General features: G+C 30.5%; 1 protein-coding gene across 1 annotated transcript in view; it reads right to left on the bottom strand.

Annotated features, from left to right (window-relative positions):
* Nucleotides 1–13,272, bottom strand: part of LOC129229329 (endothelin-converting enzyme-like 1) — a 46,962-nt gene extending 33,690 nt beyond the window's left edge. The window contains exons 1-2 of the mRNA XM_054863621.1: nt 12,127–13,272; nt 4,885–4,947 (exon numbers count right to left, since the gene is read on the bottom strand). Of these exons, the coding sequence (XP_054719596.1) occupies nt 4,885–4,947; nt 12,127–12,879 (816 nt within the window). The 5' untranslated portion in view covers nt 12,880–13,272. The remainder of the gene's footprint in view (nt 1–4,884; nt 4,948–12,126) is intronic.
* Between the last annotated feature and the right edge of the window lie 174 nt (nt 13,273–13,446).

Raw genomic sequence — 13,446 nt, 5'->3', positions numbered from 1 at the left:
AACTATGTTTTAATGAAGTCCAAACATTTGTGAATATAACAATCCTAATGATTATATGTATACTTACTTTTCACTAAATAAGATTAAACTTTACAACATATAACATAATAAATGTACAATAGTAATTAAATAATAATGTAAAACAACTGAAAACTATAATAGTAGAATTTGAAATATTTTGCTTCAAATCTCATCTTTATTTTTTAACACAAAATACTCATAAAACAGCTAATCAAAACCCTAATTAGTATTTATGTGAAATAAAATCAATGAACATGCAGAAAAGTCTTAAGATAATAGTATTTTTGTTTTTAGAAAAAAAAGTGAGATGACAATATTATAAACATAAAAAATATATAACTGTTTAATATGTCACTTTTAAATGCATATTTTAACCAAACTCTGTGATGTCACACTTTTCGCTATTTTCTTTCTCCCCTTTGTCATATCAAGAACCCTTTCCCTTCAAAGAGTGACCCCATTTTCAATTGTACTTGGCCAAAAGAAAACTCTAACTTTAGATGCAACAAGAGAAAATCAAGAACCTTTCACAACAAAACAAGCTGGTTGGTTATATCCACATTTTTCAGGCAACTGGGAAGAGTGAAATGCCAGGGACAAGGAGTTTAAACTTCACAAAAAGAAATAAAACTTGTGTTTTCAAAATTGTAACTTAAAACATCATATAAAAAAGTTATTCTGCGCTTAGCAATAAAAGTTATTCTGCACTGCTGCAAAGTAATTCCTACTGTGCTGTCTCACATAATTTTGCAATGCTTTAGGGGGAGGTGGGGAACGTTCTGCTTTTTTACATATCATTTTTTATCTCCTAAAAAACTTAATGTGCAGTTTGATTTTCTACAATAAGTTTCATTAAACACTTCTCAACATCACAGATTTTTTTGGAAGTGTTGAATTGATAAACTTTTTTTAGGTTAATTTTTTAATGGGAACCTTGTAAAGTGGACCAACGTGCCCTATGGATGGAGTACGTTGATCCGCTGGTGGGGCACTTTGGACCGCACAACTCAAACAACATTTGTTGCAATTTTAGTGCTAAATTGCTAAATACTATCCAATGTTGTAACTGCCGTATTCTCGTTTGTGTATAGAGTGAAAAATATAAAGTTTAAAGATTAATATAACATATTAAATTTATTTTAAGTGATAAATCATCTTTAATTAAATACAGCAATAGGCATTCACCATTTACACAATTATTTTTTTAAAAATCAAAAGAAAAATCAATTATTGAATATTCATGAGACAATTAATGCAGATTAAAGTTAACTAAAGATGCGTTTAATGATATCTGGGAATATAAAAGTGCTAATAGCTTTGGAAGAAACACTTTTATTGGACTGGGTTTTGGAAGTATACGTTATATGTAACTTTTATGCAAAGTTACATCAAAATTTTTTGCTAGTGGCAAAAAGCTCTTTTTTTACTTCATTGCATTGCATGAAACAACTCCAAGAAAAGAATCCTGTTATACTATACTAATACCATATATTTATAAGAAAAAGTACAATAAAGTTGACAGCTTTATGTTAGAATATCTTTGTGTTCTAAAATCAAAATTAGATAATCTTAAGTAAAAGTATATTTTTGAATTCCTTTAATCAATTATTTGTTTTATTTTGCTTCTATGTAGAATGCTTGTTTAGCAAAAATATTTTGAAAAAATACAGGAACTTTATTATAGCATGTATTGTATATTTTATTCTTAGAAAACAATTGTCTGCAAAAATTTGGAAGTATATTTGAAAATATAAATAGTAAAAAAGTGCAGGTGTGAAATAAATCTTTTGGTATAATTAATTTAGTAAAATTTTTGTTAAATAATTATAAAATATATATTTGTTTCTTTCCCCCTCTAAGTTTTTATTATTGTTGTTTCAAAACATGTGTAAAATAAAATGAAATGAATGTATAATATACAAACACTTAGAATATTGTTATAATTATTGAGATTAAAGATAAAAAAAAAAGTTTTTAAATTATGTGAGATAAGTAGGTTGGTTTGGTCCAACGTGCTCCACAAAGAGTGGACCAACCTATCCCACCTTTTTGGTCTAAAGAAGTGATGTCATAATGTTTATCTTTTTGACAAAAAATTAAAAAATTGCCCCAATTATTGTGAACTAAAATAACTTACTTTTAGAAAGGAGTTCAGTCCCCCCCCCCCCCCCGCAATCTTGATGAAAACCATTAAAAAAAATAAATAAAGTTACAGTTTTCTGAAAATTACTCAGGACTACTGAATAACACTTTTTAGAATAAATTGGTTCAATATAACTGTACCATGTGATTTCTTTATAGGATTTGTAGGACCATAGGTGTTATTTAGGTCATAAAATAAAACAAAAAATATTCATTATATTAAAATAATTGAGACCGGAGCAACCTGCCCCGTGGTCTAACGTACCCCACCTCCCCCTACATCTTCTAGCTTCTACGTCATATGATGGTTAAATGATGATGTCAACATCAGATCCGGATCTGCGTACCCGCCAGACTCCGTATTGACGTCCTTAAAGGACCCAACGTCCCAAGAAATTGAAAAAAAAAAAAAGAAAAAACTAGTACAAAGACTTATTAATGTTACAAATACAGACTGCTGGCCTATGGCCCTACAGATTTTGTTTGCAGGGGGGCCCAAAATTTATAGCTTGGCCAACATTAAAGATGGGAATGTTCATTAAAAAAAAGCAGAAATTTTGAGAAAAAATCAGTTCTATCCATGGAGGGGTTTAAAACTGCTCAGAAAAAATTGAAAATTTTGAGATTTCTTGAAAAAAAAAAAACTCGGAAATTTATAATATTTACATTCCAATACCATAACATTTACACATTACATTCCACTTCAGAATAAGTTTTATCTATAGTGAGCATTAAAGCACTAATTATACAACTAGTCATTCACAAATAAATATGTTTCACATACTGTAAATACTAATTTTCATTTAAAAGCTGGGATGGAAAGATGAAAAACTGTTTCAAATTTTAATTTTCCTAACTATTTTTGTGTTTGCAAGGCAAAACAGAGGGATTTTTTAAACTTCAAAATCTATTGTTTACTTTTGAAAAACTGTGCGGTTTATAGAGAATTGCGTTGTACAGGTCGGTGTTACAAAAGTATTCTACTGTATTTTCATTTAATGTATGAAGATATTGTGCACTACACATGTATGTAAATGCATGTTACAAGGTTTTATAGGGAAAGAAAAATAATTTCTAGTTTAAAATTTCAAAATATAGGACCTATGTAATGTAAAACTATAAAATGCAAATCAATATTTAAAAATAATAATAATAATGCACATACATAAAATTCTGTGAAAAAATTTATTTAGTAATTCATAAAAATCACACCCTACTCAAAATTAACTGCCAAATGAATATTGAACTAACTTGGATAATTGTTGGTGGTTTGAACTTAAAAACCAACAGGTAGTTAAAAAAAAAAAAAAAAAAAAAAAAAAACTGAAAAGCTTTTTAAATAGCAAAAGTTTTATGCATATTTCTCAGACGGAAATCTAATACAGACTGCAGAAAAAATTAATTTATATAGTACTTCTCAAGCTTTGCAAGAAAATATGACTGTTAAATTACATTTTAATTAGTAAAACCTCAATTTTTTTCCGGGAGAAAATGGGATTTTTCCACAGCTTCTGGAGTGCCCAGGTATCAGAGAATTTTACATTACCAAATACTGAGAGAAATCATTTTAATTTAGGAACTTAAATTATAAATTGCTTAAAATAAAATACTGTTAAAAATACTTAGTTGCATTTATGGCATTTGTTAAATGTATTATTTAAATTAGGTAACTTTTGAACATTACATACTACTTGAAATATTTCAAAATTAAAAATGCAGGACATAAAATAAATAAATACAGTTAAATATATACAGTAGAATGTCAAAAATCCAAACTAATTGGGATCATAAGTAGTTCAGATTTCCAAAAGCAACCAAGAATATACCATTTAGGAAAAGGAAAATAGTATGCCATTTAATCAAATGAAGTGACCACGCAATATGAACGAGTGTGTACATAACAATAACATACATAAAGCTACATCTGTAATAACATTCTTTAACAAAAATTAACTTTCATTATTTACTGAGCATAAAGGAAAAATGAAAAATATGTACAGTGCTGTAAGTACCCTGTAAAGAACTATTATGCAATAATTAAACAATGAAAATAGAATGCACTTCAGAAAAATACACTGATCTCACACAGAGAAAATTGAACTAAACCCTGTAAGGAAAAAGACTTAATCTCTTTTCTTTTTTTAAATCACTGAATTTCAGCTGAGAGCTTTGTAATTTTTTTCCCTACCAGCCTAGTACTAAAATCACTTTTGCAGTAAAAGTTGAGCTTGATTACTTTCTGGCTCTGTTTCGAACCAAGACAATTTTTTGCTTGATTCTAATTTGCCATGTAGTGCAATCCGTATCATTTTGCATATAATATTTTACCTCTATTACATATGTACATCGAGTTAAATTTCTTTAACTATTGCATGTAACAATTTATTTAATAAAATGTATGCGTTCCTTAGCAAATGTTGAGCAGTATTAAATCTTCATAAGAGTGTGTTCCTGTTTTTGACATTCTACTGTATATAATATTTTAGACAAAAAGCAAAAACCCACTTTTCACACAACCCAGCAGATTTTTAATGGTTTGTCAGTTTAGAGACAAAATAAAAATTTTCAGGGCTTGGCTTAGTTTGCAAACCCTGTGTAATTAAAATTTGTTACTTATAAAGAGGAAAACCACATTTTTTTACTGTCTGAAATGCAATAATTTTACAGAAAACATATATTATTTGCACTAAATATTTTGTATAAGTCAAAAGAGAGGAATACCATGTCATCATGAGGCTTGAAATAAAAATCTTTACCAGGTAATCCAAGACCTCCAGGGACAATCTAGAAAGGAAAATACATAATAAGTACTAAACACAGATGATTAAATAACAAGACAGAAACATTTTTAAAAAGACAAACAAATTACAAAAGTGCTGCACTCCCAACCGGTGATGGGACACCCTCAAAAACAGATCATAAACCCACAAAAATTACCCGTCCTAAACATTTCAATGCTGCAGTCTGCACCATGAGTGAAATTAAGAATAACAAAATGAATAATGGAGAAAAATACAACAAAATAATGTAAAATATACCGTATTAACATGCATTATCCGGCATGCCAGAAAAAAGCGAGGTTGACCAGCATGCCAGGAAATTTTAATTTTCCGACATGCCGGATAATTGGAGGTTAATTTTGCAACAAAACAAAAGTAAATTTCCCAATTCAGTTCCAATCAGAAAGCAAACCACTGTAAGGAAAAAATAAGTGTATTCCAAAAGTAACCTTCTTTCAAGAAAAAATGCGTATTGCATATAATATGTGCTTGGTATTTATGGTAGGTCATTATTAATGGATTTAATTTCATGCCAATAAAGTAATAAAGTCAGAAGCAATCATTGATACTGCAATTTATTGATATTTTTTTTAAATAGATTATTTTAGGTTCTTTTAAAAGAGGCAAGTTATTTTTTTTTTATTGAATAGCCATGGTAAATTCTTTTGCACTGGTTTAGGGGCGGTAACTTACTGCTTTAATGCTTGCTTACTTAGTTTTAATTTAATTTTTATAAAATTAATTATAATTAAACAATATTTTTCTTGTTCAAATGACATTGCTAGTAAATATTTTTACGAAATTAAACTGTTTATTAAATACTAATAAGATATGTCTAGAACTTATATTTATTTTTAAGATGAACATATATTTTTTATAGTATTAATTTTTTTTCCTAACCTAAATTTTTCCGGCATGCCGAAAGGACTAGGCAAGTGTTATTGAAAATCTGGTGACCCCCGAATTTCGCGGCATGCCGGATAATGCGGGGTAATACGGTACATTGTCCATTAAAATCAAGTTTTATTCAATGTACATTAATCAGTTAGATACACTTAAGATAATTTTACAGCTACTTTTTTGATGAAATGCCATGGGTTGATAGAGGGTAGATGAATCTTCGGAGTCACTATGGATCGCTGAAGAACAGTCAAAATACAAAGCAAATTAAGGTGAAATAACTTTTATTTGAATGAGAAAAGAAGACAATAGTCTAAATAGCTTACAAGCAATAAAAGAAAGAAAAAAAAATGAGGTTCAAGAACACTGTCGAACTTTCCTTAAAGTGGTTCTTTCAAAGTTCTTGTTCTTTCAGTTTCAAGCCTTCTTTCAAACAGTCCTAAGAAAATTTGGAATTAGAAAACAGTTTTGAGGCTTCACCTTTTTTTACATTCCCAGGATCTTAATCAGTCAAATCCAGGGGCTGACAAGCCCACCGGGAACATGTTACATGTTCGTCTATTTTCTTTTTTTTGCCTTGAACCTGAGTGACTTTATTTTCTTCTTTTTCTCGAACCTGTGCACACTTTGGGATTCAAGGTTGACAACCTCTTGGGAGACCAGTCCACCCCTGGCCAAATCTGTTCAGACACTTGAATAATTACTTATGGAAATTTAAAAGTAGATAAATGCTTTGGAACAAGGTGATTTAAAAATAATTTTAAGTAATTTTAAATTAATGTCTTTTATTAATAGCTCCCCCCCCCCCCAACATCAAGCTCCCTCATCTCATTAAGTTCAAATTTTTATTTTTTAATTAACATTCCTGCTTCCCTACATTTTTTCCTTTTAAATGTACAAATTAATTAAAAATTAAAATTATTTTCTTATATTGTGTAGTTTATTTTGTGCTATATGGGAAGAAATTTTAATCTTTTTCAAATATTTTTTAATTCTTATGATGTCTTACTTATTCATACGTACACAACAAATTGAATAAAATTCAAACTCAATTCAAATTTTTCTCTTAGTCCAATGAACTTCCAAGGAAATCAATGTTACTTTTCAACTCAATTTGGAAAATATATAGCTTTCATCATCATCTACATCAACCTTTCTTAATTTGTTTAATAAATAGAACCCTTTTGAATGCAGACTTTTGTGGAACTAGTTTTTTCTTCAATAGAAATGTGTGGTTTTTATTCTACACAAAAACATTTTTTTTTTTCGGTTAAAAAATATTTTTTACTCTAAAAAAAGTAATTAAAAATTGACACAAATTTCTCAAAACATCTACTTTTATCAAACAAAATTTTAAAGTTTGAATTTTAATGATATGAGTGGTAGGGGTAGGGGGGGAGGTGGGGCACGTTGGTCTGCTTTTTTACTTATCATTTTTTATCTCCATCAAAAAATCTAATGAGCAGTTTGATTTTCTGCAATAAGTTTCATTAAACATTTCTCAATCCCCACAGATTTTCTTTTTTTTTTTTGGAAATGTTGAGTTGATAACTTTTTTTACATTAATTTTTAACGGAAGCTTGTAAAGTGGATCAATGTGCCCCACAGGTGTCCCGCATTGGTCCGCCTGGTGAAGCAGGTTGGACTGCATAACTTAAACATTTGTTATAATGGGGTTGTTTCCTTCAGTCAAAAGTAGTACTTTTTGTCACTGAAATTGACAGAATAAGCAAAAAAAATAACATGGACCCAGAAAATATTTTCATTTTCCCAACAGTTATTTTTTAATTAATCTTTTAAAATGTCTGATTTTTGAAACAAGGCATGGTTGATGACTTCACAAATGATGCACTTTACCATATCTTTCTACCGCGATTCCACTTTATGATAATCAAGAAGCAAATTAAAATTGCACTCTACACTTGCTATCAACCATATCATTGCCAATACACGTGAGTAAAGATGCAAATTAAACATTTTGCTCTGTGAATGGCAACACAGAATGGCATTTCATCATTTGTGATGTCATCGGACAGAAGCATAAGCATTGAAAGCGCGCCGATTTAAGTAAGTTTTTAAAAATATTAAACTTAAACAAATTATTTAAAAAATGGTCAGATCCTATGTTTTTAAGCATGCTCTTTCGGAAAAAAATACTTCTAAAATTTTGGAAACGACCCCATTTTAGTGACTACCAAACGTTGTAACTACCTTATTCTCTTTTGTGTGTAGAGTGAAAAAGATAAAGTTTAAAGATCAATATAACATATTAAATTGATTTTAGTTGATAGATCATCTTTAATTAAAAACATCAATAAGCATTCACCATTAGTACACAATATTTTTTTTTTAATCAAAAGAAAAATCAATTATTGAATATTCATGAGACAATTAATGCAGATTAAATTGAACTAAAGATATATGTTAAATGATATCTGGGAATATAAAAGAGCTACTTCCACAGCTTTGGAAGTAGCACTTTTATTGGACTGGGTTTTGGAAAGATAAGTCATATGTTACTTTTATGCAAAGTTACATCAATATGCTAGGAGGGGGGAGAGCTCTTTTTTTCTTCATTGCATTGCATAAAACTACAAAGAAAAAGAATCCTGTTATTCTAGTACCATATATTTCAAAGAAAAAGTACAATAAAATTGAGAGCTTTAAGTTAGCAGCACATCTTTGTGTTCTAAAATCAAATATAAAAAATGAAATTAGATAATCTAGTAAAAGTATACTTTTATATTCCTTTAATCAGTTATATTTATTTTATTTTGTTTCTATGTAGAATGCTTGTTTAGCAAAAAAAAAAAAAAAATTTAATACAGGAACTTAATTATATATAGCATGTATTACATATTTTACTCTTAGAAAAAAATTGTCTGCAAAAATTTAGAAGTAATTTGGAAATATAAATAGCAAAAAGTGTAGATATTAAATAAATCTTTTGATAAAACTAATTTAGTATAATTTTTGTTAAACAATTATAAAATATATCTTTCCTTTTTTTTTGCCCTAAGTTTTTATTATTATTTTTTCGAAACGTGTGTAACATGAAATGAAATTAATGTATATGTACAAACACTTAGAATATTGTAATAATTATCGAGATTTAAGAGGAAAAAAATGTTTTTAAATTATGTGGGATATGTTGATCCGGTCCAACGTGCCCCACAAAGAGAGTACACCACCCCACGTTCTTGAGTCTGAAAGAGTGAATGTCATAATTTTTTTACACAAAAATTTTTTTAAAAATTTCTGCAATCTTGATAAAAACCATTAACAAAAATAATAAAGTTACAGTTTTCTGAAAATTACTCAGGACAACTGATGTAACACTTTCTGGAATAAAAATTTTTCAATATAACTGTACTTTGTGATTTCATTATAGGATTTGTAGGACCATAGGTGCTACTTGTTGGTCATAAAATAAATTTAAAAATATTCATAGCATTAAAATAATTGAGACCAGTCCAACGTACCCCATTTCCCCCTCTACTTTTACAATGACTGATACATCCTTTACGGATGAAAGTTGGATTATCAGGTCAGGTTCAGTTAAGTCTGGTGATGCTTAGTTTTTGTCGATAGAAGTTGAGAATATAAATTTAGTTGAAAATAGTAAGAGTGTCAATGAGGCACGGGTGTATTTAAGCGGGAAGCTGAAGGGGCCTGTTTAAAACTGTTCATTGCAAATAAGGATTTAATGTTTTAAAATTTAAATTTCAAAATTTCTCATAATATTTGGCTAGTCCCCTTCTCCCGAATAAAAGTCTAAAAAAGCATTTGCAGCATGGAATTTTGTGACAATTAAGAAAAGTCATGTTTCAAAATGCACCAGAAATTTACTGTATCGCATCATTTTAAATGTCTGTAGCAAGGAAGAATTAAGTACCATTTCAATAAAAGAGTCAGATTAAAGCCGACATAATTAAAAGCCAAAGATTGACCCTATAAATGGCTTTTGATCCACCATTGATAATTTGTCAGCCCTACATTCGGAAAATATACGAATTTTACACTTCACTCAAACTCTGATCTACATCACGGATTAAGCTTAAAGCCTGCTCTGGCTCCACTGATCAATCCACTGGAACGGAGCGTTGGTTTGTCTTGATCTTGGCAGTCTTTAGGTCTGTAGTTAATCAGCTCTTTTGGTAGTCGATCATCCTATCCATCCATTTGTTCCATATGTCTCATCCATTTATCTTGATTATTATTTTATGGTTAATGTCCACAGTAGCGGATCTTAGAGGGGGGGGGGGGGCTCCCAAAGGGTTAAATTAATTTAGCTATTTAATTTTTTATTATTTTAATTGACTTCTCTAAGACAAAGAATTTTTTTACAGTTGTTAAAAAAAGCATATTTTATTAAAAGCATTTTTGATTACTAAAGAAGTAAAATGCTGAAGTCGCAGGCCAGAGTGACAGAATACATTTAACTCACTAGTTTTGAATTTAAGGGAACGTAATATCAAGATAAGTTTGTAAATTCTTATTTGATAGGATCAATAACTAACATTAAAAAAAGTGTAGAACCTAGAAGCGTAATTCCTATCCAGGAAGCTATTTGCGAAAAAGCTTTTTCAGGTTATAAAAATGTAAATGAAAGAAATCAGGGTAGTTTCTTGGCAAAACCATAATATTAATGTAATATCAAAATATTAGCTCGACTTTATCATGGCTTTAATAACAAATCAGCAACACCATTGAAATTTCTCAAGAAATAGTTTTTGGATTTTTCAATAAAACTTACATACAAAGCTAAGATTTTCTTAATTACAGTAATATTTTATAGTTTAAAATACAAATTAATTTATAAAAACTCAAATGTAATGAAGTATGAGTAGGTTTATTTCATAACCTTGCCCTTGTGTTATAATTATTATGACAATGAACATCAATAAAAACCGCTCACTATATAGCATTTCGGTAAAAGTATTTAGGGTTTTTAGTATTTAATTAGCTTGAAATGATAAAGATAATTTACGTCTACATTCAAAGTAGATTCATTGGCCTTAAGGACTCCCCAAAAAAAAAAATGTTTTAAAATAAAGTCATGAATGAGGGGGGCACTTTTTAATTTCCAGGAGCTGTCAATGTCCAACTTTGAAGTATATTCAAGTTGCACTCGACATTGCTTAACATGATGAAAGCGGGCTGTAAAATGTTTTTCAGGTATCCATTAACAAAACAATTAAAGACTTTAGTGGGATATTTGTTATGGGTGAAGGGGCTCTGATAAATCAGAGCAAAACTAGACCAGAACCTAACTCAGATTGCAGCCAGCAATGATAAGATTTCTCATAACTTTTCAAAATGAGCCTAACACTTTAAACATCATATAAAGTCGTTACACTGCAATATCACATAGAAAGTGATTTTTTAAGCTTGAATGCTTTCAAAGAGGCTACAATTAGTTTTTCTAGAAAAATATGCAAAAGCATTGTACATGATGAAGTAAAATAGTCTCTAAAAAATTAGCCGCCAGCTTGTTGGCACTCCACTTTAATGAGATGACATCTGCTTCTAGCTCAATTAATCACTATTCTAGATTGATGAGACCATAACAAGTATGAAACTGGAGTCTCTAGATGCGATGTACCAACAGCCCCGTAATCACATCTGCTTTAGCCCTTGCTTAAGGAACCTGATCAACTAACAATTTGTTTAAGCAAATCTATAACAAAAATTATTCAGCCTAGTTAAATTTGCCCAAAAAGCAGCCAACGTAATTTAATTGATAATGGTTTTGTTGAAAGCCAACTGAATGACTTTTTGAGTTTACTAAATATGTTTTTTATATGAAAAACAAACGTTGAAAAAAGATTTGTGTTATTACTCTAATTAAATGAAATGCATGAAATTTTGCACAGGTGTTTTAAAACTTAGCTACCAGTAATGTTTATCACAAAAGAAACAAATTTTTTAATCAGGAAAAAGTGATTTAAATGACTGAAAATAGAAAAAAAAATATGAAAACTAGAAGGAAACTACAACATCAATTCAGAAAAAACATGATGCATTTCACATAAGTCATACTTTACGATTAAGAGTTTGATTCAGTGAATAACAAATTAGATTGAACAGCAGCTTAACATGAAAAACAATAGCTTTCAGTGTCACAATTTTTACATAACATATTGAAAGTTTAAATTTCTAGCAAGTAAACGAGAGGTGGATCAACAGGTTTTTATGTAAAAAAGTCAAAGCCGGCATTACAAAAAATTCTTAAAATAACAGCAAGCTTAACTTTTGTAATTTCAAAGATTTAGTGACTTACTTTAATAATATTTCTCAGTGGATCCCTGTCATCAGGTTCAACCAATATCTGAAAGAATGCCGAAACGCCAAAACTGACATGCAATTTCATCAGCACAGAATTTCGATCCCATAACCCAGCAGGTGGTTCCTTTACAATAGCCCATCCTCCAATTTCCTGGATCGCTTGTCTAATTTTTTCAGGCACCCAATATTCGATATCCTTCAAAGCCAAACAAGATTGGTAAAACGTTTTCACTTTCCACTGATGCCTCGTCGTATTCGAGTCATGCGGGACAAGGTCGATCAGGTGTCGAACTCGACTGTATATCTCCCCTTTCAACTGATCTCTCACTGAATATGATCCTTTATTTTTAGGTAATGGATTTCTCGATGTCCAGCCGTCACAGCTGAAAGAATAGAAATTATTGCAAGGGTCCAAAGAAATATCTGAACGCGCGACCACCGACGAAGCCGCTCTTAAGCACTCCGCGGTTCGACATTCATTGCTTTCAGCGCACTTATAAGTGCCTAATTGAACAGCTAATGCAATCACAATGATGAATAAAATGAATAAAAGTACACACAATAATACTATGATGAGATGATATCTGTTGGAAGCGAATTTTTTAGCTCGTCCCCGAAGTTCGTCCAAGCGAGAGTTGTTCTTAGTAGGGGCCACTTCCAAGTCTTTGTCGTGATCATTATTTTCCATCCATTTGTCATTTTCTTTAGGTTCTGTTTTTTCTTCGTCACCACCTTTGTTGTTATGCATACTGCTTCGATTTCAAAGTAATCCAATGAAGGAAATAAATTAAATGCACACTCAAAGAGATACGCGAATTCGATACAGTTGAATCACCACAGAACAAATATAATTTCAAGTGTAGATAATCACACGGCTACCAAGTGGTAGATAAAACGCATTGGTTGTTAGAAAATCCATTGTCACCGTCGGGAAGCGCACAGGAAATGTAAATCACTACACACGCTGGGAAATTTAAAAATTACTTCCGAAAAATATGATGAATTAATGCAACAGCCAACATCCGTTGAAGTCGTAGCGAAATTAATAACAGCTCCAGGCGCAACAGGTTGGTTCCGCATCACTTTTACCGCAGGAATGAAAACTTTGGCGTACCTTCAAGTTGACGAATGCGAGCGAGAAACAGCCGCCGCGTGGATGAAGGTTGCAAGGAAGAGAGGTTACTATATTCTGTGGTTTATCACCGATTGAGTAGAAAAATATTTTTCTGATTTTATTCAAACCAAGATTTCATCAGACGTTGTTGGTGGTACTTTTCACACCACGTGACGTTCGCTCGTTCGTCCGTGGCGCCCC

This window comes from Uloborus diversus, chromosome 9 (genome assembly GCF_026930045.1).
Source record: "Uloborus diversus isolate 005 chromosome 9, Udiv.v.3.1, whole genome shotgun sequence".
Lineage (NCBI taxonomy): Eukaryota > Metazoa > Arthropoda > Arachnida > Araneae > Uloboridae > Uloborus > Uloborus diversus.
The sequence above is the reverse complement of the archived record's forward strand: the minus strand, read 5'-3'. Positions and strand labels throughout refer to the sequence as shown.